This window comes from Oryza sativa, chromosome 3 (assembly GCF_034140825.1).
Source record: "Oryza sativa Japonica Group chromosome 3, ASM3414082v1".
Classification (NCBI taxonomy): domain Eukaryota; kingdom Viridiplantae; phylum Streptophyta; class Magnoliopsida; order Poales; family Poaceae; genus Oryza; species Oryza sativa.
The window spans coordinates 526,128-550,306 of record NC_089037.1 but is presented as its reverse complement, the minus strand read 5'-3'; the positions used below and the strand labels follow the sequence as shown (position 1 = coordinate 550,306).

Here is a 24,179-nt window from a genome sequence, read left to right as displayed (position 1 = left end):
TGGCGGAAAAGTCGGACCGATCCATTTTAATGTCAAGCCCATAACACTTTCTAAATAATGTTATGGGCCTCTTTTGCTTTCGCTCAATATGTATCAGTGTGTATAATAACACCGATCAAATAATGGAAATGGAAATAGAAACGGCTTACATCTCCAAAACAAAGAGTGTTTCAATCAACAACTTGCAACAATCTTAAAACTTATGATGCAGTAACCAGATCAGGTCAATCTTTGACACTTGGTTTAGTGTCAATTAATTCTCAGTTACTGGATCTTGAACATCGATATATGGCTGATTAGGTGCTACTAGTTTTTCTTACCCAAACTGAGATGACAAACTCCATGCTTCGTAGGAGAAAAAAAAAAGACAATCTAGACTGGTTAACAAGCTGCTACTACTACTACATAGATCGAGCACAATTAACAAGCAATGCTTAATGTTGATGGCTGCTCGATGGTTCGCCTTTCTTCAATTCATTTAAGCTTAATTAAGCTCGCTGCAACAGCTTAGAACCCTAGATGACCAGTCTCCCAGTTCAGCCCAGACGCAACCCTATCATGGTAAGGGACGTATTCCTGCATAAATAGATTGAGATACAGTCAGTTGTGCACAGAGCAATTAAAAGCAAGTCATAATTGAGATGGAGATCCTTGTTTTAAGAAAATTCAACCTTTGTAAATTTGTGACCAGTAATAAAACCAAAACACTGTATATGTTCAGTGCCACGCATAGTTATATCACTAAATTTGCATTTAAAAGCGTTTTCCTTTTTCAATCTTAATACAAAGATATGTAATCCTTATGCGTATTCTTGAAAAAAAAGTATTTTTCATATTATGTTAATTTTGTTGTTGTCGATAATATATCATGGATGAAAGCAACAGTTAAAGTTTTACGTTGAAGACCATTAACTTATAAACATTATATTTTGCGATGGAGGGAGTAGTTAAAAAAAAAAAGAAACTTTGCATGAGCTGTTAATTTAGACTACCTCAAGCTTGTCCATGAGTTCTTGTGCCGTTGGAGCCGACACGATGATGCGGCGAGCACTGGGGCTGATGAAGCCTTCTTCCACGGCTTGGTCGATGAATGTGAGCAGGGAGTTGTAGTACCCATCAACGTTCAGCAGCCCAACCTGAAAGATGCATGGTTCATCAGGAAAAGAATAAAGCTCTCTGTCAGAAATCATTAGCACTGAATTAAGATGAAATGGATAATATCGTAAAGAGTTCGTTTCAGAGAGAAGCGAGTGCTTATATACTCCATAATATAGCGATTAATGCACTGAATTATACCGGTTTATGATGGATGCCTAATTGCGCCCATGTGATGACTTCAAGCAGCTCTTCCAGTGTTCCGTATCCTCCTGAATTGTTTCGATACATTCTAGTTAGTTTGTGGTACTCTAAACGACAGAAGATCAGTAATACTAATACCGTAAGTAAACAAGGGTGCCACGTTGCCACTTGGCGTGTTATTACTTGTCTGACACACGCAGTACTATTACTAGAGGATTTATTAGAGCGAGTACAACAGTACAAGCTGGACTGGCGATAGGAGAAACACGTCAGCTACAGTGTTGAGCTGGATGAGTGAGAAGAGGAGAGAGAGTGAGAGTGGGCGACAATTTTATCGCTGGCTCTAGCACCAGCTTCGAGAGAAAAATGGTGAAAAGTGGTGAGCGCAAAGGTTGTGAGCTGCATGTGTGAGAGGAAGCTTAAGTTATTTTATTATGATGTGAAGTTGATGGGCCCAGCGTTGCAGGTCACTTATTGTATTCACAAGGTGCAAAAAGAGTTACTAGCTGAGTTGGATGGAATTAACGCCGGCTGCCTACAACTACTATTAACCTTGCTCTTAAGAGGCAGTACTAGCCGTGGAGATCTTGCTGGCGCCTTGACCTGACAAAATTGAGAAATGGAATGCAATGCACAGTTATGAAATGCAGGGCTATGCAGCGCTCACCGGGCAGGGCTATGAATGCATCAGACTGCCTCGCCATCTCAGCCTTCCTCTGGTGCATGTCGGACACTGGCCTCACCTCCCCTACTGTCTCTCCGATTATCTGCAGATAACAACAACATACATCCATATATCCCCTTCAGTATTACTTAAAGATTACTGGTTAATTCACTACTACTAAAACTATTTTTGCAGGTGGCTAAAAGTATATTACAATGCTATGACTATATATGATGCATCATGCATTGTCTCTAAACCATTCTGAGGCAAAAACTCCTAGTCGTACCACACTGCTGAGCCAGGGAAGTACACATTGATGCCAATTAATTACCGTTGACATTACTCCTATCATGCACGTGGCAAGAAGGAAAAACAGTACTGTACTCTATTACAGATTCACAGTACATATGGCTGTGAGCAAGTGCAATGAGAAATTACTGCAATGCAACAACCATGTGCAAGCAGGATTGAGCTGTTGCATGAGCCATCAAGTAATACATGATGGGCTGATGCAGGTAGCTGCAGAGATCAATGCCCTCTGCTTCATCAATCAAGGTCATCTAGGATGCCTCATGCCTGCATTCCTGCTTCTAAAACTTCATGGATGGAGTTGTAGTAGGAGTAGCAAACAAGAACATTCTTTTGAGGAGAAGGCTATAGAGACAGGCAAACGTTGCCTCGACTTCCAAGGGAAGCATGTCTTTGAGGAATCATCTGCAAAGCTGCAGTGCTCCTCTAGTTTATACTCACGCCCGGGTTTGGATTTGTGCCGCAGGCGCGCAATCGACTACAAAAGTACGACTATACTCCATCCCATCCAGGTGATTAGATTAAACTGTTGTTTTCAGTTTCTAAGCAGTGCCTGTTCTGTTTCCCAGGAGACACTCGATCGATTCAAGTGCTCAAGGATTACTGCTATATATCTGATAGAGTGTCAACTAGCCCTGGGGCCTAGTAGTAACACAATTGAAAACTATCAAGTGTCAGTGCATTGCCATGATTGAAACTTAAAAGGAGCATATACTGGTGGTGATTGGTGCTAAAACTAGTATATGATAGTAATTTACAGTAATAATTTCACTTGTGAAGTAGAATAGCAGTAGGGGAGATGTGCAATTCATACCTCGGGGGTCATGAGAGTCTTGGGGATGACCCTGCACGCGCATGGAAGACAAGAGCATGAAACAACAGAGTGAGCACTTCCTTGTACTGGCATATACTTGCATCAATATTAATGGACGTACTAGGGAGTAATATAATAAAAATACTCTTCAATCAGACTTAATTAATTAACTGTGCATCAATCCTAAGCTAAACTGACAAAATATCATGCGTAGAGTATTTTAACATAGAAGCTATGGCATGACGCAATAACATCAGTGGCCTTTAACATAGAACCTGAAGCTTGACTGTCGTGGTGGATTGAAATTCAGAGGCCAGGGAAATTAAAGATGGAAAGAGGAAGAAGAAGAAGAGAGTGTGTACCCAATGACATGTCTGCCACCGTCGTAGACGGCCTGGGAGACGAGGCCCATGAGGCCAATGCTGCCGCCGCCGTACACAAGGTCAATGCCCCTCGCGACCTGCACGGAAACAACAACTCCTCATCATCATCGTGCAGTGCAGCAGCAAATTCGTTGCAGAGGCAACAATGGGGCAGCGTTCTCCTGTTCCCATAAAACTTGGGGATACACATGCAGACAGGAGATGCAGAGGAACGCATGGGCGTTGCCATTTTCTGACATGACAAAATCTCTGTACATGCTGCTGTACTTGTCTTGATACGTACTAGTACTCCTTTGCAGAACAGAACGTAGACCTGTCCCTCTGTTTCCTTTTTCTTTCGATGAAGGAAAAAAAACAAAGGGAGGCACGCGAAATACTATAAACGTCTGAATTTCACTGTCGAATACAACCAGTACCATTGTAGTGTTTCTTACTGTACCACCGAACTGGATATTGTTCGAACACGTTGCCACAATATAGTCTCTTGATTAGTAGTGCATACTTCTCCCCCGTCCTATAATATAAGAGATTTTGAAAGGGTGTGACATATTCTAGTACGGTAAATCTAGACATAGAGCCTATCTAGATCCATTGTGAATATGTCAAATCCCTTTAAAATTTCTTATATTATGGGACAGATAGAGTAGTTTTCAAAAAAAAAAGTGATGATGGATGTAAAGCAGCCATGTAGTCCAATTGAATAGAAAAGGGGACGAGGGTATCGTGTCGATCTATTGGAAGCAGGTTTCCTTATCCAATATGGATGGGGTTACCACTACCTGGCAGTAACCGAATAAAAACGGATGAAACCGAATAAGTTTTACCAACTCTTAAAACTTTGTTGATATGTTGAGCTGTTCCCGTTACAGTATCCGTTAGTAAGTGGTAACCGATAGTTTGTAGTTAACTAGTACAATATACTCCCTCCGTTTAAGGTTATAAGACGTTTTGACTTTGGTCAAAGTAAAATTGCATTAAGTTTGATCAAGTTTGTATAAAAAAAGTAGTAACATTTTCAATCCAAGATAAATTTGTTATAAAAATATATTCAATTATTGATTTGATGAAACTAATTTAGTATTATAAATATTACTATATTTGTCTATAACTTTAGTCAAACTTGAAACAATTTGACTTTGATCAAAGTCAAAACATCTTATAACCTGAAACGGAGAGTATCTTTTTAGACAATGAATAGATAAAATTCGGCCTCTACACAGGCGTGGATCTTTAATTTTGATTTTGATAACACAATATATATTGTGATTATATATATGCAGGTGAAAGATAGCCTGTTTTGCCAGCGCATATATATGATCACAATTTATTAAAGATCCACGCCTATATTAATTAATTATAAACCTTTGCTTCCTGCTTTGAGGTGTAATTATGGAAAGGAACCGCAATCTAAACAAAACTAAAGAGAGAGATTCATGATATGCTGTTAAACATAGATGCATGCTATGAGAGAGTGTAGTTGTGTACCAGCTCTTTGGCGAGGTCGACGGCGGCATCGCGGTAGGTGGTCTTGTTGCCCTGGCTACTGCCGCAGAACACGCAGGTCCTCTTGAACCTGCTCTCCTGCTGCTGCTGCTGCTGCTGCCTCATTCTCCTCTAATTGATCTACCTTTGTAAACTGCAGACAATGCAGCACCCAGAGCTAGCTTAAGTTTTGCTCTCTTTGTGTTTGTGTTTGGGTGCGCCATGGCTGGCTGGTTTATATAAAGAAAGGATGTCTGGGGCCGGGCGACCTATCTTGCAACAGCGCTAGCTGCCTGAATGGAGAATGGACAGTAACAGTGTAGTGCTAGCTAGCTTGTGCTTGATGATGAAACACACGTCCCATTCGCCTCTGCTGCTCGTTGCCTGTTGGTACCATAGCCTTGCTAGCCACCTCATTTATCTTATTATTATCATACTACTGATAGCGAGCAACAGTGTTCTAAAAGAAAACATCCATGCAGGTAAATTAAATACAACAACTTGACGCCTAATTAGCAACAAGCTACGTAAGTAGTGGTGTTCACCTTTTCATTCTTGTAGTTAAATACTACTAGCATCTACTTGTTTGTTTTGGTCAGCTGATCTGATCTTATCATTTTTGTTTTGTTTGGCAAGAATAAGGATAGGAACACTGAAACATGTGCTTGATATGGGCAACCCTTTGACCTGATAACAGTAGGAACAGATGATTATTTGTTACTGTTATAATTTCTGGTCTTCCATCCCCACCTCTCTGGCGTTGATACGTACATATGGTTTCCTCCTGTCTTTACCAAACAAGCTGGCAGGCACGCTCTTAATTCGCCGGTACAGTGACCTCATCCACAGCTCTCCAGATCGACTGTTTTGCTCTCTCTGCTGGGGCCTCTCTAGAAAGCGAGTACATAACGTGCAGGTAAACAGTTTGTTAATGTTTCAAGAATTAATATCCATGTTAATTAGTGTATGTACGTGTTGGGGCTATCTTAGCTAGTGCGAATATAGCTAGCCAAATGATATCTAAGTTGAAGGAAAAAGGATGAGAGCTAAAGAGCAAACAACCCTATGATATCTACGACGTACTTTCCCCCCAGCCTTTGGTTACTCACAGTTTTATGTGTATGCATCAGGATCCAGGAAATCGAACCTCAAATCGAGCTTTGTCCCTCGCTTTATATCTAGCCCCATGATAAGAGATTGTATGTTGTGTCTGCTACGACAACCTAGCTTTTATATATATATATATATATATATATATACATACATACCTTAATTAGCTCTTAATAATTCGTTTAGCAGAGTTGCATGCATGAATTGAAATTTAGACAACAAATTATAATACTAGAAAAGTTGAAGGTCTTCAATTACCATAAGAAACACGTGTGATGGTATTTTCATTTTATAAAGAAATTATGCATGTATACTGGTCAAGTGAGTGACAGAGATGCATGGCAGGTACTAGCTAGGTACATATATACATGACATTGGGCAAGCAAAGCATATATACGCGTTGAGAGTTGGGTGAGAGTGGTAGTGGCGACCCCGGTGGGCAAGGGCAAAGGATCGATCGACAGATGTGTTTTTCCTACAGAAACCGCAACAAGGCGACACAAGTAATTGGTGGTCGTCGCAAAAGCGAAGCCGACGCGACAACTCCATCATGCATGCATTGCCTGCCTGCCTCCTTCCTTCTCATCTGCCCATTTCCAATTAACCAACGGATCGCCGCCGCGTTAACACTGCACCATCCATCAGTTACTCCTAGTAATTAACTCTTCAAATTATATAAATTTTCATCTAAATTCGACTCTATATAGTTATAGATTAAAAGATAGACTACAAAGTAAAAGCTGAAAAAATATCTTTTTCTAAGACTCATATCTCAGTTTGTAATTACTAAAAAGAAATCTGTTTCTAAAATCTCAAGCTCCCTAAAGAATGCCAGAGCATAGCAGCAGCAACACAGGACAGGGGCAGAGTGGAGGAGGATGCGTATACGGAATTGGATGGTGTGGCCTACTCCTGCATGCATGGATGATCTTATCCAACACCCAGGAAAAGGTCGAAAGCTAAATTAGCTAATGGCGTTTAATATAATTTTTTATCTTTTTGGTTGATTTTGTACCGAGTCAAACAATATAATGACGTTTCTCCCGAGCAGGTTGGGGCTGGGACCAACGGGAGGTCGCCACGTGGATCCCGCAGGCGAGCCTTTTGCACGCACTCACAGAGTGCAGTCCATTTCCAAGGGCTTTCGGTCAAATCTGTGTCGAGGTCTAGCTATGGCTGTTGAGCTCGTGTGTTTTGTACGCCTCATACAGTGCCACGACAGGAGCTTTTATCTTGCTATCGATCGTGCTACCGCTGCCCAATCGATGGCTCCATTTGTCTGGCTGAAAACTCAATTCATTCAGAGATAAATTAATGGAGCACTCATGTATTATTATGCACGCATCCTTTTTAGTCGTCAGTGACCAAAGATGAATTGCTAGGTAGCTGAGCCTGAGCTGCCTTGGGGTTTCAAGTTTCAACTGCTGCAGGCTGGAGCACACTAAAAACATGGATGGATGCGAGCAGCGGACCAACCACTCGATCGAGAGGTAGAGCTGTCGAGTGCCGAGTGCGAGGAGGAGCAAAGCAGATAAGAAAAGAAGAGATAAACCGGTGATAGGGCAGGGGTGAGTGCGGGGATTTTTTTTTCTTTTTGAACTTTCTTGTTTTTAAATTTTAAAAATAAACCCTTCAAAAACTTATTTCTAGAATTTGAATCTTTTGGCAACGCCAACTTGCCTAGCGTACTAAAATAATATTGACACGCCACACACAACGGACATAACAGGGCATGGCCAAATAACGCTGTCAACGTGCGAAAGAGCCTGTAGCCTAGTGGTTACAAGAGCCTCAGTAGCACCTTAGGTCCTGGGTTTGACTCCCAATGAGAGCAAATTTTTCAGGATTTAATGGCTTTGTGCTTTCAGTGGTACGCGACGTACTCGTCGACAACGATGCGTCTGTGTTGACTTCGTCAATCTCCAGAATGGATTTGCCGGCCTATTCTTCGAAGATGCTCATAGAGTTAAGGTTTACGTGCGTGCGCTCATACGGGTGAGTGTGCGTGCGTTGTGAGTGTCTACGTTGTACTGTGTAATTTTAAAAAAAAACGCTGTCAACGTGACGTGATCAGGTAACGTTGGCATGCCAGCCAGATCAGCTCAAACAGGTCTTGAAAATAAATTTTGGAAGTGTTTATTTTTAAAATTAAAAATTTAAATATTTCAAAATAAAAAAAAATCGAGTGCGGATTGAGTGGGGTCGTGAAGGGCATGTCAACAGGCAGGCAGGCAGGCAGGAGAGATATGATCCAAAATGCCATGCCATTGCATGCTTGCAGTTGCAGGTGTAATATTGCAGCCCCGGCAGGGGAGGGACAGAAAGCGAGGGATCGAGCCTGCAGCGCTGCCGCTGTCGCCGCCTTTGGCCGTGGCATCATTTCAATTTTCTCGCCGCCGGCGGTTGCGTAGGCAGGCAGCTCGAGTGTTGGACTCTGCTGGAGTGTCCTCCGATTCACTCCCCACCCATTCCGACTCAGCAGCTCACCGGTCGGTGCCATAGATCAATACGATGATTGATGAGCCACCAATGGACTAGGAGATTCATGGCCGATGATTTTCTAACCCTATCCAATGCACGCTCCAAAAACGTCCAACAAATCGATCTAACATCACTAAAAGTTAACCTACACAATCTTTCTTTTAAAAAATAGATTAAAACCCAGCCTCTACATCTAAATTTGAAATTAGTCTTCCAGTGTTTTAGTTTTTTTTTTTGTTCTTTTGTGGTGTTTTTTGTTTTCTCACTTATGAGACTTGGAATCTAGTATTCCTGTAAACTTTAGTTGTATGTCACTTGTAGATATAGAGGCTAGATTTCTATCCATTTTCTAAAGAAGATGTTATATACTCCCTCCGTCCCACAATATAAAGGATTTTGAGTTTTTGTTTGCAACGTTTGACCACTCGTCTTATTCAATTTTTTTTACAAATATAAAAAACAAAAAGTTATGCTTAAAGTACTGTATATAATAAAATAAGTCACAAATAAAATAAATAATAATTTCAAATTTTTTTGAATAAGACGAGTGATCAAATGTTGCAAGAAAAAACTCAAAATCCCTTATATTATGAGACGGAGGGAGTATAATCTAAACTCTCGACAGTGCCTACGAACTATTGGGCATGCAGACAAAGAACCACAAAAGATAACATTTAAAGTTCAGCAAAAGTATATGTGCATATCTTATTTTATTGAATTACACATACTAATTGTTAACCCCGTACATATTGTCCGTACTATTGTTACTAATATCAGAAATATTAAAATTTTAATCATATATAGAAATTTGATGGAATTAAGAGAGATCCATTGGGCTTCTCAGAGGAAAAATAAAAAAGAGGTTTGGATTCGTGGAAAATTTTTTTCGCAAACGCGTAAAATGATTGCACGTCAATATATTAGAAGAAAAAGAGTTTTAGTTACACGACGTAATCAGCTAGACTGTCTTATGCTAGGGGAAGGAAGAAAAAGCAAAAGAAGAAAAAACTGAAGCTTAGAGAAATTACGGCGGCTAAAAACAGACTCCAAGCAGCGAGAAGGACTCATGGAAAAATTTCCTATGGAATTGGTGCAATGGATAGCAATTCATAGGAGTATGATATGCTCAAATCCCTTTTTTTTCAAACAACAAAAGGAAAAATTCCTAAGGCTTAGAATCCTTTGAAAAATCTTTGAATTTCCTTCAATCAAAGGAACCTCCAATCTAAATCATTATAACATGATTTACTTAAATCATTAGTCAGATGTTTCTAATACACGTGTAAGTTTTCTCAAAGTGCTCGATTAGAGTATATATGTTGGCACACCGTTTCAATGAACCACATCATTATTTATAAAGAATCCAGTGAAATACATATGTATCGATTAACGTAAAATGCTGGCACCAAATCAACTTGATAAAAATTCAATTTTTTTTAGAGTAAGTCATAAAAAACCATACCTTAGTTCCAACTTAAAAAAATCGAAGTTACAGTGCACACTTTTTTTTTTAAAAAAAAAGGGGTTGTCACGGGTACATGTAAGCATAAAAAGCCCAAGCCTGGTCAGACCAACAGGCTTAACAGGCCAGACCCATGCCAATTCAACACAAATAAAACCGTACTCAAGTAGGAATAAACTTAGAGATTTTCTATCCTATCCCACATTATTCTCTAGCTATTTTAGCAACACAATATTTCCATGGTAGTGTCAATAACCCGCTATTGCTATTGCGAGTGCAATAGCGTCACTATCACCTCTAGTAGGAATAAACTAGAGAGACGTTCTCTATTTTATCCCATATTATTCTCTAGCTATTTTAGCAGCACAATATTCTCGTGGTAGTGTCAATACCCTGTTACCATTGTTGCAATAACAATAGTGGCCTATCACCACTATTTTGTATCAAGTTGAGGATGATATTATATCCATCACATTATTATCCCAACAGTTTTGGGCTACTTGCCGCCAACAGGAATTACAACTAGTCGTCAACAATTGTGAACAAATAACCCAGATATCACTAATCGTCGGATATTATTGTCTTACGTAGGCAATTTACTTACCATAGAGGCTTGGGTTATATATATGGTTCTAGTTGGCATTGATGACGTTGTCACTGATAGTTCGCTGACGGCCTGACCACCGTCTATTTCATGTTTTGATGAATTATGGATGCATCAACGCACCACAGCACTCACAGCTTCATTGGTACCGGTCCGTCACCTCTACACAAGGTTAGATGACACTGACATCCCAACGCAACTCTCTATCCTATCTGCTATCGAGTATCAACGCACTGTCACTCCATGGGCCTAGAGTCGGGGGAACAACGATCTCTTCTACAGTTCTACTGTTCTACATCTTTTAGTGCAACTATGAGTGAAATAAATTCTAGCAGGGGAAAAAAAAGAGAGAACTCCCATGCTCTAAACAAGGCTTGAATGTTGAATATGGCACAGCAATAGTACTATTTAATTAGCAAACAAGTATAAGTTCTGTTTAGGGATGAGCGTGAGTACCCTGTCCCAGCCTAACCGTGTTGATTCCTAATCTTGCTCATAATTTACCCCACCAATCTCTACCATCTTTCCATCGAGTAACAACCATTAGACAGTGGTAAACATTGTTACCAGGTACATCTTGGGATTTAACGACAGTCGTCAATTCGTCATTCAAAAAACTTGCCAATGCTTAATTAAAGGGATGCACGATCCAATACGTCGTATTTGCACAGTAAGTACCAAAAGTCGTGACCATCTTCATGAAAAAGAGATTGGGAGGGTGACAGCGGTTAGGGGTCATATGATCTGAGAAAAATACCTGGAATTTCCCGGTTGCAGACGATGCACGTGTTCACAGTAACGTTCTGAGCCTGTCTGCTTCTGCATCTGGGATTTTCGCAGGGATAATATAGCATCCTCATGTTGATGATAGCTCCATGAGGTTCAAGTAAAGTTGGTTGCTGGCGTGTCCAAGATGCATTGGAAACCGTATGCACAAACCTGACATGCATATCAGAATATCAACAACCATCGTGCTAAATCTGATCCTGAACATTTAACAGAGTCAAACTGCCGATCGACTGGCTTAACGTTTTTGCCGTATGTAAAGTAACAGACATACTCGTGCCAGCGTATCTGGCTATCAGGTTCATGTATTCTACATACTTTGGAAGCTGGCGAATGCTATTCTAACGATGCATCCTTACTGGAAACGTAAGGATGCTGCCCTTGTTGCACTTAATAATTCATAATCTCATTCGTGGTATTCATGATCCGGCAATTCTAGAAGAAATTCAAAATACTGCACGTGCAGGAAAGACATCCTAACTAACTTCTCTATATATGATAGAATGGTGTTCAGAAAAGTCTGGATCTCACAAAGCACCAGCAACTCAGCGAGAAGCAATGCATGGACGACTAGATCAACGCATATAGAGTAAGAGTAGTAACTAGCACAGAATGCATCCATCCACCCACAATATTCCAGTTTTAACAGCATCAACTGAATCCTGTAGGACAAGATCAATTTGTTTGATAAAATCTATTCCGACCTTTTACTATAGATAGGAATAGCCACAAGTTTGTTGTTTGTGTCAAAAATTTCAAATGGTGCTGTTAACATGGTCGAATGGCTGCACTTGAGGTTTGGCTGTAGTGCTGTACAAATCATATTTCACCAAGTTCGAGCCCATTATTAGTTGGAATAACTAGTTTTTCTCCTTGAGATTAGGTGAGTGTGCATATGCAGGGATTCCCTACGCATATTTTCAAATTTCTCCATTAAAGTCAAATTCAGGGTCTTACATGTTTTTTTTTTTTAAAAAAAATGGATTCACAGCTATTTTAATGATAAGAGGAAGAGGAAGAGGGGAGGGGATTGCCAGCAGTACTCTTTTTCCCAGAAGAATATGTGATAACAGAACGTGCACAAGAAACAACAGTCCATTCTGAGTAAATATGTCCCCACCAGTGCCACTGCAAAAAGGTCAGAATATATTAGCCTCACATTGTGCATCATCACGGGATTACATCAGAAAAGTAATTGTGTGCCAACGTTAGCATTCTACTATTGTTTGACCTCATTTGAGCTATATGAACAAAGTAATAGCTTGCATTTAAAGTCAAAGTATCAAATGACATATGAACTGATTTTACTCGAACAGGCACCTCTGGTTAGAACAATATAGGTCAAGACTCTAACCTTGATAATAGGGAGCGCACCTTGAACTAAATTTTTCTTAACACCATTAAGGTCTTCATGTGCAGAACGACAGGCTGGTCTGAACCCGTCATAACTCTAATTCCCCTAGCAATCATGGATACCACATATGCATGGCCAATTTGGTCTGTTCAAGAGAAGAATAAATCACTTCCTAATGCCTGTTAAAGGAACAACATTAAATTTAGCCTTTACCCAACGGTATGCACATGGAAAGTTCTTTAGATAAACAGTAGTTACGACAGCACATTTGTGTTTGTTTTTTCACGTACGCGCAAAAGCCTTGCACATTAACATATTAGAAGAAGAGTAGCATATATCGGTGAAATATTCACGAGAGCACATTTGTGAAAAAAGAATCATAAACAGTCAGAACTATGAACAACATTACATCAGACTATCATACCTCGTAAAATCGAAGTGCCAATATATTGCCCAAAGATGGTGTCCCTATAGTCAAACAAGTCCAATATGAAAAATCATCAGAGTATGAATCCTAAGACATGCACATTGACACTACACAGAGATACTTAAACGACTGAACCAGCGATTTTGAATGGTTAGATCAAGTATGCCGTATCAAAAAAGGAAAATGGTTAGATCAAGCATCTGAACAATTGAACCAGCGATTTTGAATGGGTGTAACCAATCGAGCGCTAGCTCTGGAAACTAGTTGACCCATAAAACCCACCAAAACCCAGCGGATTATATATAGTGAACGAGCTATTCAGTGAATTCCACTAGGCAAATCCGCGTCAACTCCCCAATCCCAGATCAAGCCGCCGAAGGGTCTCGAGAAAGCTGATCGCCTCGAATCGCCACAAACGAGAGAGCCAGCCTGATCGGAACCGAATCGTGCGAACCAGGGGAGGCTACGAGTTGAGAGATCGCACCTGCGTCGCCGGCGGAGGTGAGCAGGAGGAGCACCAAGCTTCTAGAAGGTTCGGGAAACGAGAGCCGCGCCCGAGCGGGGGAGCGGCGGAGTGGTGCGTTGAGGAGAGGAGAGTGGCGGCCTGGTAGTACTGGGAGGGATACGACACGGACTTCGTCTCGGGCTGGGGAAGTGGGCCGGAAGCTAAAGCGCATCTCGTTGCTGATTTGAGCCCAGGTTTGAATTGAATTCATCTCTTGACGACAGCTGCTGTGCTTACACGTGGGCCTTGTTGGGCCGATTGGCTCAGTACACTGGAAGCCATGGCCCGCATACACCGTTTTTATAGACACAGGGAATAAATATATCATATTCAGCACAGTAATCCATGACTAGTGGAGTAACATACTTTCAATTGCTACTGCACTTGCTTTAACATATGGACTCCACACTGTAGTATGCATCTGCCACCCTGTATGGCTGTACTGTATATATATCTGAGGGGCGGAGACAGGAGTAGGGCAGCTAGGGCTGTAGCCCTACTCCTGATCCTAAATATGCATTGAAATTCCATTTTAAAACTTCAAAAACTAGAAGATAAAGGCAAAATTATATAAATTCAACTAAATTGAGCCCTATGCTTGAAAAAATTCTGGCTCCGCCATCTCTGACTCTCTGTCTATTAGAATTGTTTGTAATAGAGGTCTGACTGAAAGACACAGTATTATATGGAGTTAGGCAAATAACCTAACACAAGTAACCTAACTGCAAGAAAAGAATCAAGGTGTCTGATTTGTTACAAACAACATAAACAAATACAGTACTTCGTCCATTTCATATTATAGGTCATTTATCTTTTTTTTCAAAATTCTTTATGTTTGATCAACTTTATATGACAAATAGCAATATCTACGGCACCAAATCAGTTTCATTAAATCTAACATTGGATATATTTTTGATATAATATTTATTTTGTATCGAAAATGTTACTATATTTTATTATAAACTTGGTCAAATTTTAAAAAGTTTACTAAGAAAAAAGTTAAATGACTTATAATATGAAACGGGGGAGTATTGATGATGGATCTTTTTGATATAGTGAAATATTAGTGATGGAAACAGAGCTTGTTTATTTCATTAGAAAAAAATCTCATTAATACTTGGCAATGCTAAATTTCGGTACTACTAATTTTTGGTAAGATAATTATGCGATGTTTGGTTTAATACCTTATCAAATTTTGATTGAAGTTTTGTGAGTGGAAAGTTTCAAATTTTCAAAAGTTGGTAGGATTGTGTTGTTAGAGTGTGTTTAGTTCACACCAAAATTGGAAGTTTGGTTGAAATTGGAACGATGTGACGGAAAAGTTAGAAGTTTGTGTGTAAGAAAGTTTTGATGTGATGGAAAAGTTAGAAATTTGAAGAAAAACTTTGGAACTAAACACGGCCTTAGTGTTATAATTAAGTTTGCTATCTTACCAAATGTTAGAAATGTCAAAATTTATAAATGGTAAAAAAGTAAACAAGCCCACACAGGGAGAGAGAGAGAAGGCGCAGTTGCAAATGTTCCTTCCCAAGCTTAATAGAGTACAGTAGTATGCCAGTGTCAACGACAGCATTCAGTCCGTGCAAGTGCAGGGCAGAATATTCTTTGGCTTTAAGTAAGATATTATCAGAGTTTGTAAATTTGTAACCATAAGCTGGAATAGCTCAGTTGGTTAGAGCGTGTGGCTGTTAACCACAAGGTCGGAGGTTCAAGCCCTCCTTCTAGCGTGTTTTTAGAATTTTTTTATTATTTTGCAGATTTCGTGTTTTTAAAATTTTTTATTATTTTGCAGATAAACATCTATACATATTTTTATTCTTCTTCTTCAAACGTGGGTTTTAATATTATTTTTAAAATTTTTATTATTATTCTGCAGATAAACATCTATACATATTTTTATTATTCAAAATTTTATTATTCTGCTTCAAACGTGGTTTTTAAAATTAAATTTATATTATTCTGCAGATAAACTATTAATTATTCTACAGATAAACATCCATTAAATTTTTATTATTCTGCCGATAAACTTTTAATTATTCTGCAAATAGACCTCCATACATATTTTTATTATTTAAAATTTTATTATTCTGCTTCACACGTGGTTTTTAAAATTAAATTTTTATTATTCTGCAGATAAACATCCATACATATTTTTATTATTATGCTTCAAACGTGTTATTTTAAATTTTTATTATTCTACAGATAAATATCCATACATATTTTTATTATTCTGCTTCAAACGTGTTTTTTTAATTTTTTTATTATTCTGCATATAAATATCCATACATATTTTTATTATTCCGCTTCATTCAAAAGTACCATCTAAATTATTTATTATTCTGCAGATAAACATCCATACATATTTTTATTATTCATTTTTTGTTATCCTGCTTGAAAATATCATTTAATTATTTATTATTATGCAGATAACCACCATATATATATATATATATATATATATATATATATATATATATATATATATATATATATATATATATATATATATATATATATATATATATATATATATATATATATATATATATATATATATATATATATATATATATATATATATATATATATATATATATATATATATATATATATATATATATATATATATATATATATATATATATATTATGCTTCAAAATACAATCTAAAAATTTTCATTTTTATGCTTCATTCAAAAGTACCATCTAATTTTTTTTGACTGGTCACCAGGGGGGAGCTTCTCCCCACCTATATTTTCATTGAAAGATAGGAGAAGTACACAGCTTTAGATTACATTGTGCAAAAGGGGAAGGAAAGAATTGGGAGTAGCTATATTTATGGCGCCATATTTTTCACCAAAAAATAGTCGGTATGTATTTATATTGTAAGTCCCTAAATTACATATGTAATTTTAGTGTATTTACAATGTAAGTCCTAGAATTACATATGTAAGTTCTAAAATTACATATGTAAATACTAAAATTATATACTAATTACATATGTAAGTGGTGTGTAAGTGTGATGTAACTTGTATAAGAGAAGATATGAGTGCAATGTTTAACGCTAATCAACAAACAAGATTAGGGCTTGCCGCAATGCCGCCGTGTGTGAAAACATCCAACGACCAGCAAATACTCGCGGAGCAATCATACGGCCAGCGACACCGACTAAAATCAGCCCAAAAAACTGGCGACATATTTTTAGCAATTCCGAAAGAATTTGTTTCCAGGATTCTACAACGATCCTGTCAGCACAAATAAGTCTCTTTGCCCACAAAGTTGCATATACACCTAGAAGCTAGTCTATGCAGAGAGGGGGATTCTCCACGGAAGACAACATCGTGACGGATTCCATAATTACCATCTAAATTCAAATTTATTATTCTGCTTCAAAATACCATCTAAAAATTTCCATTATTTTGCTTCATTCAAAAGTACCATCTAAATTATTTATTATTCTGCAAATAAGCATCCATACATATTTTTATTTTGTTACCCTGCTTCAAAATATCATTTAAATTATTCATTATTCTGCAGATAACATCCATACACATGGGTGGATCCAACGTGGGTGCAGGGGGGGCTCGAGCCCCCGTACACCCACAAGACCCATGGATACCCCCGAAGCACCCCCTTCAATTTTTTCACCATGAATAATAAACTAAAGGTCCCTAAATGACTAGAGGTTGAAAAAACTGTGTAATTGAGTCCCTCAATTTTTTGTTTCTGGATCCGCCCCTGTCCATACATGTATCTATATTTTATTATTTTGCTTCAAAATATCATCTTGCAAACAGATAACATCCATATACTCTACACTGAGCATTATTCCGTCCTCAAGCAGCTAATTTATTGCTGCTGTTTATCAGTCCGCAGTTTCTGAATCTAAGCATTCCCTGCCCAACTAAACTACCCGTAGATGATATGCACTGTATATGTTTTTATGATTGTGTATCGTATATAAAAAGCAAGAGCAAGCAGCATAAGCCAAGTGCGCAATTAATTAAGCTGATGATACACATTAATTAATTTAAGGCTATGCGTATATATACGTGTGATTCATCCATCCATTGAATTAATTAATAGAGCTGCATGCAGTAATCGCTCGCGTCTTGCAGCGCAGCACAGGTCGTGTCGAAGCTCTCCATCTCTGCGATATTAATCTCCATGCCACCGTGGCCTGGAGCTTGCTCAGACTCGAACGAGGTTGGAGCTTGGAGCACTGAAAGATCTAGCAGCTGCTGCTGGTGCTGTTCATCGTCATCTAAGAAAAAGTACTGCTCATCACAATGTTGGTGATGCGGCAGCTGGATGGTGAAGAGCCGATCGTGATCGCTCATGATAGTTGGTGCAGGTGAGCTGATGAGTGACTCCACCAGGTGATGAGCAGGTGGCGAAGAAGTGGCTAGAGGTTGTCCATTGCTGTTGTTCCCCTTACGGAACACCCTGCACAGCACCCAGTCATCCCCCTCCTGCTGCTGCATATTCTGAATCTGCATGCAGAGATCAGTGTACATACATTCAGATTAATTAGCTACATATATAATGCATATATATATAATATAATTAGGAGTAATTACATTTGGGTTTGGATGATGATGATGATGGAGGAGGCGGAACTCGTGCATGACCCAGGCGGTCTTGCGGCCGTTGGGGGCGCGACCGGAGTAGAAAACCAACGTCTTCCTGGCGCCGGCCACCGTCGGATGAAGGATGGGCTTGTCTTTCCCGGTGGCCTTCCAGTACCCTTGCTTGCTCGCTCTGTTCCTGCGCCACCCCGTCGCGTACTTCCTCTCCCTCCAGCTGAAGAAATACCACTCATCCGAACCAACCTTCGCCACCTCTACACATATAGGAGTATATGCCAATTTCACAAAGTTTATCAATTAATTAATTAATTAATTAGTCTACTACTGTACGTAGTAGATTAACTGGTAAGTATTATATTACCTGGTAGGTCCCATGGCTCGCAGGCATGGAGGTCAACCTCGACGAGCATGGAGGTGGCCGCCGTCTGCTGCTGCTGCTGCTGCTGCTTGTTCCGAAGGTAGTAGCCGACTAGCTCCTCGTCGCTGGGATGGAACCTGAAACCCGGAGGCAGCCTCGACTCGATCGCCCTCACCTCACCACCCATCATCATACTATCATCACTGATCAATCCATCCATGGATTAATTCTTCGATCAACAAGCTACCAATACTATTTGGATGAATAAGTAATATATGAGCTCAAGAATTAATCGAACACTACGTGCAGCTCTGCCCTCGGATATGGTCGTATATATATACACATACCAAGATATACCTAGCTATAGGTAAGCTACGTACGTACGCATGCATATCCATCATGCGTGCCTAACTTCATACTTCCTCCGTTTCTAAAAATTCAACGCTGTTGACTTTTTAAAATATGTTTAACCGTTCATCTTATTTAAAAATTTTAAGTAATTATTAATTCTTTTTATATTATTTGATTCATTGTTAAATATACTTATATGTATATTTCATATAAGTTTTACATATTTCATAAAAGTTTTTAAATAAGATGAACGGTCAAACATATGCTAAAAAGTTAACGGTGTCAAATATTTAGAAATGAAGGGAGTATATACTTTGTCGGTATCTTATTCGCAGCTGGCTGGTTTTTTATATATATTGGAAAATTAAGATTCTTATTGATCTTGGAAGCTTGTAGATAGCAATCGATGCATGATGAGCTAATTAATCAAAGATGTACTGTACTACATGTCGTTGGCTGTTCTAGTCTGAATCATCTCTACAGTCATACGATGCAAGCTGCTCGATCGGTACGTACGTAATAGTTAGCTATAGCATAATTGCATTGAATGTGTGCTATTATCAATCACTTCGTGCGTGAGCGTGTATATTTGCAACATTAAGGGCGCTTAAGGCTGTTCAACGACACAAAACTGACTATACTGCACATTAATCTCTTCCCGTCGTGATCTTACTGGTGGATAAACCATCTTTGCTCGGTTAGCCAAAATCCACAATAGTCCCGGTTGCAATAAAAACCGGGATTAAAGATTATCTTTAGTCCCGGTTCAAAAGTTTAGAGCTGCTTTTTAATCTTTATTTTTAGTCCACCAACCGGGAAAAAAGATACCTACTATATTTAGTCCCGGTTGGTGTACTAAAGATCTATTTTTAGTCCCGGTTGGTAACCGGAACAAAAGATCGTAGCGGAGAGTATGAGGCATCTGCCATCTGCGAGATCGAGGAGGAGGAGACGGGCAGCCTTATCTCTTCACCTCTTCCTCCACTGACCTTATCTCTTCATCCCATCTCTTCATCTTCCTCCTCCTCCTCTCCTCTAACTCCTCTCCTTCCCTCCCCCATAATCCCTTCCTCTTCCTCCTTTCTAACTCCTCTCCTTCCCTCCCCATCATCCCATCGGGCGGCCGGCGGCCTCGCGGCGGCGCGGCGGGGCGGAGGCCCGGGCGGCGGCCTCGTGGCGGCGGGCGGCGCGCCGGCGGACCGCGGGGCCTCGCGGCGGGCGACGCGCCGGCGGCCGGCGCAACAACGCCCGACAGCCTGTGTTTTTTTTTCTTTTTTTTAAGAATTTGTGATTCTGATCTGTGTATTTGATTTGTGTGTGATGTCCGTGAATATGTGATGTATTTGTGATGAATTTTGTAGAAGTTGTGATGTAATTTTGTTTTAAGATTTTGTGATCTATTTGAATATGGCCGATTTGGGGATATGAGAATTGGGGATAATTTATATTTGGGATTTTGAGATGGGGATAGAGTAAAATCAATATATTAAAAACACAATGAAGAAAAGAAAATAATAATAGAGCAACCGAATCTAGCTAGCTAGGCTAGCTCTATCTTTAGTCCCGCTTGGTGTTACCATCCGGAACTAAAAAGGTTCTACACCAACCGGGATGTATTTTTACTCTCGGTTTTTTCACCCGGGACTAAAGATAGTGATCGATCTTTAGTCCCGGATTGGTAGTCCCGGTTTGAAAACCGGGACTAAAAGGGGTTACGAACCGGGAGTAAAACCCCTTTCTCCACCAGTGTCTATATACGAAGTCTGCGTGTTCCTGGATTTTTTTTACAGCACAGAATTGAAGAATAAGAAATCATGTGTTTTAGTATATATACTCACCTTAACTAATTTCTAAAGATTAATTTTCCTTTTTCTAAAAAGTAATTTACACTAGTAGTTAACAAAGAGTCAAGGACTGCAGGGTGAAAACCAGTGTGTTGATCTGATCGAATGCCCAAACTGATCGAACTAGAGGAAATGTATATACGGGGAATGACATGATATCTATCTGATGATGTATTCCCTGTTAATTTTGTGTGCTTACATGTGCTTATAATTGGTTATATATTCAGGCAAGCGAAATTAAGGGAGGGGTTCGCTAGCCTTGGCTTCAAACGAATGCGCGCGCGATAGATATCTTTGCTGCTCCCGTTGCTGCTATAGCTACTCCCTCCGTCCCAAAATAAGTGCAGTTTTACATTATTCACGTTCAACGTTTGACCGTTCGTCTTATTTGAAATTTTTTTATGATTAGTATTTTTATTGCTATTAGATGATAAAGCATGAATATTACTTTATGTGTGACTAAATATTTTTAAATTTTTCATAAAATTTTTAAATAAGACAGACGGTCAAATATTGGACATGGATATCTACAGCTGTACTTATTTTGAGACGGAGGTAGTACTACTCACTGAATTGTATTGATGAGTATTTTTTTTCAGGTTGTTACGTGTGGGAGAATGTGTTGCAATGCGACACGACGGAGGCTGTCACAAGCTATTAGTACTAGTAAGGATGAATTTTCTTCCCTTTCCTTATCATTTCTCGTCATTAGATGATGATGTACTGTCCTGTTTCGCCAGTTTCATATCATATCTTTATCATACTTAAATGAAGGCGCGTTCTTTTATTTGGCTGACTTCATTCATGATATGTACAACAGCAGTGCAACTTAATTACTTTTAGTCAGTGTAATGTGTAAACACTCTGAACGTACACACACTAGTCCCAAATAAGTACTCCTGAATGTGACAAAGTTCAGATTGGCAGTCTATTTTCAGTTCATTACTACTATCATTTCCAGTTCATCTTCATAGAAAAAAGTGCTAGCTCCTAGCTAGATTGTTGTTGTACAGGGACCATATCTTATCTTACCTAGTGAAAGGTGAAACCCTTCTTGCAAAAGTAATATGCCACGTCATCAACTAAATATAGACCGCTCGATTTTCTCCCCGGATGTTACAGGGGTCGTTGGATTCTCTGAATATCTTGATCATGGCCCTTCAAGAAACTTCCGTTTATCTTCAGTCCTCCCACATCCTTAAAAAAAAAAAAAAACCGCCTCCGTGGGGGAATAGAATGCAGCAACTACGTACTCGTCGGCGCTGCGGCGACCTCTCCGGCCGCTGAATTCTTGCCCCCGTAGAAATTTCCCCAAAATACCGTATCGAGCTCAAATATGTGAGGCCTCCTACTGCTGGCCATCCTTTTCCTGCTCACCAACATGAACCACACGGTTGTTGTATAGGTCTGATATGCCCTTACTGCTTCTGTTATGAGCCTAAATGGAATTTGCTCTTCTAATAAATGAAAACATATCTTGCTGAGCTATTGTAATATATATGGACTGCAAACAGATTCTAAGATGCAAGAAAGACAATTCACACAATAAAACTTTACAGAAGAAGCTCAGTCTGACAGTCACAAAAGTTTGCTCCAGTATGTTGAATGAACAGTTCTATACTGAAACATGACTAGCCTTGGTTGCATAATTTTCCTTCAGTTTTATTCAATACTAAGAGACAGTGCATCCTACTTTTTAATTCAAAATATCTACAAGTGCTAAATATTGTTCTCCTCTTTTTTGGCAGGTCATAAAGCTGCATGCAAAGTTTGAGCTCAAAGTAACGAGAAAATTGACTGCCTCCTTTTAAAATTTCAATCATGAAAACAATGCCTCGATCATCAGCATCTAGATCTTTAATTAATCAATCCTAAATATATTTTACTCATCATTCGTAAATCATCCCTGATTCTTTCTTATTAATCATTATCAACTTAGTGATTTCATCTGCATAATCATCAACTTCGTTGATCAAGACATTACTGATAGATCATAGATCTCATCTGATGATGTATTTCCATAACAAAGCCATCAACTAACTATAACTGTTGGCATCAGATTGACACCACTTTATTTACGTTAATTTTACCTGGCGCATAATATCTTCATGCACAAAACAAAAACAATAGAACGGTTAAAGTGGTGCGAATGCGCCACTTATACGCTAGTATATATGTATCGAATTAAGGAACAATTAGAGACGGTACAGGTTACTGTTTGCTTCAGAAAACAGCAGAGTACAAATCTATGAGTAGTACTCCGTACTTGTGTAGCTGATCATGCACGAATGATGAGCTAGCTATGTGTTAACACAATTGTACAACTAACTAGCAAACTTGTCGGCAGCTGCAGGTGGTGATGCTTGAGCATGTGTTTCCATGGTTTTTGCTTCTGCCACGGTGCTACTATAACTGACAAAGTTCTCAACTGTATGCTTACTACGACCGTTGCTGAGACTTGAGGGCTTGAAAGCAACACCAGCGGCCCTCAATCTGTCTGACATGCACACTCAGACAAGCTTATGAATCATGCATATTTGCCATGTTCAGGTGGCGTTGTTTCTCCCCACATATACTAATACTAGCTAGCTGCAAAAACCACGTCGCAGTTAATTCTGACAATATAATGTTGTAAATCGAAAGGACTGTCTAATTCTCGGTTAATTACTTGAAAACAATAAAAAAATCAGTTAATTTTTTTTCGAGGAACCGACGGTGGGAGTTTCTCCTGCCGAAATTTATAGAAGAAGAGAACTGGCCTAGTTAATAAGGGAAACCGGATTCGAAAATTGAATAAGCACGGTTAATTAAACGGGAAACTGGCAAAAATCTATAAAGAAAGAAAAAGAAAGCAACTATTGAGACCTCATAAAAGTTGTCGTTGCCGAGCTTACCAAAGGTAAGCAGCTTCAACAACATAATGAACGAGGTCTCCAGAACCACCAAACATCCTCTAGCAGGGCAGAAACCTTCTGAGCGAAGCCTTCAACAAGATAACAACATTAAGGGTGCTATCAACACCCGTTCCGAAAAGAACCCGGTTTTCACCTGAAGGGAGAGAGAGAGCCAAAACGGCGATATCTCCAAGGAGAAAACGGAGCCCACAGACGTGCATATCAGTTAATTTTTGGATGGTCAGAAATATCCTGAGAGATTTGAGCATGAACAGTAAATCTTATCATCTCTCTTTTTTTTTTCCTCCCCCCACGCATGCAGCGCACAACCTAGTGCTAACCTTCGAAACCCTAAAGTACTCTAACCTCATCAAATCAGCACCGCGCCGTAGGTAGAGAAGATGACGATCTACCTCGCTGTCATTGCCGCCACCGCTACGGAGTGGCCATCGTACGTGTTTCCT

General features: G+C 39.3%; 2 protein-coding genes, 1 long non-coding RNA gene and 1 other non-coding gene across 4 annotated transcripts; 1 reads left to right on the top strand and 3 right to left on the bottom strand.

Moving 5' to 3' along the window:
• LOC4331344 (probable cytokinin riboside 5'-monophosphate phosphoribohydrolase LOGL3) lies at positions 1 to 5,160 on the bottom strand. Its single transcript, NM_001423909.1, has 7 exons — positions 4,955 to 5,160; positions 3,449 to 3,546; positions 3,087 to 3,117; positions 1,967 to 2,066; positions 1,297 to 1,367; positions 993 to 1,136; positions 1 to 576 (listed from the first exon to the last, which is right to left on the bottom strand). Exons 1-7 carry the CDS (start codon positions 5,075 to 5,077, stop codon positions 508 to 510), a joined length of 636 nt encoding a protein of 211 aa, NP_001410838.1. The 5' UTR covers positions 5,078 to 5,160; the 3' UTR covers positions 1 to 507.
• Positions 5,161 to 11,151: 5,991 nt separating this feature from the next.
• On the bottom strand, positions 11,152 to 13,781 carry LOC107280220 (uncharacterized). Its single transcript, XR_001544112.3, has 5 exons — positions 13,660 to 13,781; positions 13,173 to 13,216; positions 12,749 to 12,927; positions 12,438 to 12,522; positions 11,152 to 11,547 (listed from the first exon to the last, which is right to left on the bottom strand). It is a non-coding gene; the product is annotated as an uncharacterized lncRNA (long non-coding RNA).
• Positions 13,782 to 15,333: 1,552 nt separating this feature from the next.
• Positions 15,334 to 15,407, top strand: TRNAN-GUU (transfer RNA asparagine (anticodon GUU)). The gene has a single exon. It is a non-coding gene; the product is annotated as a tRNA-Asn (tRNA).
• A 2,255-nt stretch (positions 15,408 to 17,662) lies between these two features.
• LOC4331342 (NAC transcription factor 32) lies at positions 17,663 to 18,934 on the bottom strand. Its single transcript, XM_015774438.3, has 3 exons — positions 18,630 to 18,934; positions 18,260 to 18,522; positions 17,663 to 18,172 (listed from the first exon to the last, which is right to left on the bottom strand). The coding sequence occupies exons 1-3, from the start codon at positions 18,844 to 18,846 to the stop codon at positions 17,759 to 17,761; spliced, it is 894 nt and encodes a 297-aa protein (XP_015629924.1). The 5' UTR covers positions 18,847 to 18,934; the 3' UTR covers positions 17,663 to 17,758.
• Between the last annotated feature and the right edge of the window lie 5,245 nt (positions 18,935 to 24,179).

Bases quoted from the DNA above. Each gene is read 5' to 3' on its own strand.
- LOC4331344 (NM_001423909.1), bottom strand. From the start codon at position 5,077: ATGAGGCAGCAGCAGCAGCAGCAGCAGGAGAGCAGGTTCAAGAGGACC. The intron at 3,118-3,448 runs GTACACACTCTC...ATGCGCGTGCAG, and splicing joins GGTGGCAGACATGTCATTGG to GGTCATCCCCAAGACTCTCA. The intron at 1,368-1,966 runs GTGAGCGCTGCA...GAAACAATTCAG, and splicing joins TGCATTCATAGCCCTGCCCG to GAGGATACGGAACACTGGAA.
- LOC4331342 (XM_015774438.3), bottom strand. From the start codon at position 18,846: ATGGATGGATTGATCAGTGATGATAGTATGATGATGGGTGGTGAGGTG. The intron at 18,523-18,629 runs GTAATATAATAC...CTATATGTGTAG, and splicing joins CGAGCCATGGGACCTACCAG to AGGTGGCGAAGGTTGGTTCG. The intron at 18,173-18,259 runs GTAATTACTCCT...CTCTGCATGCAG, and splicing joins ATCATCATCCAAACCCAAAT to ATTCAGAATATGCAGCAGCA.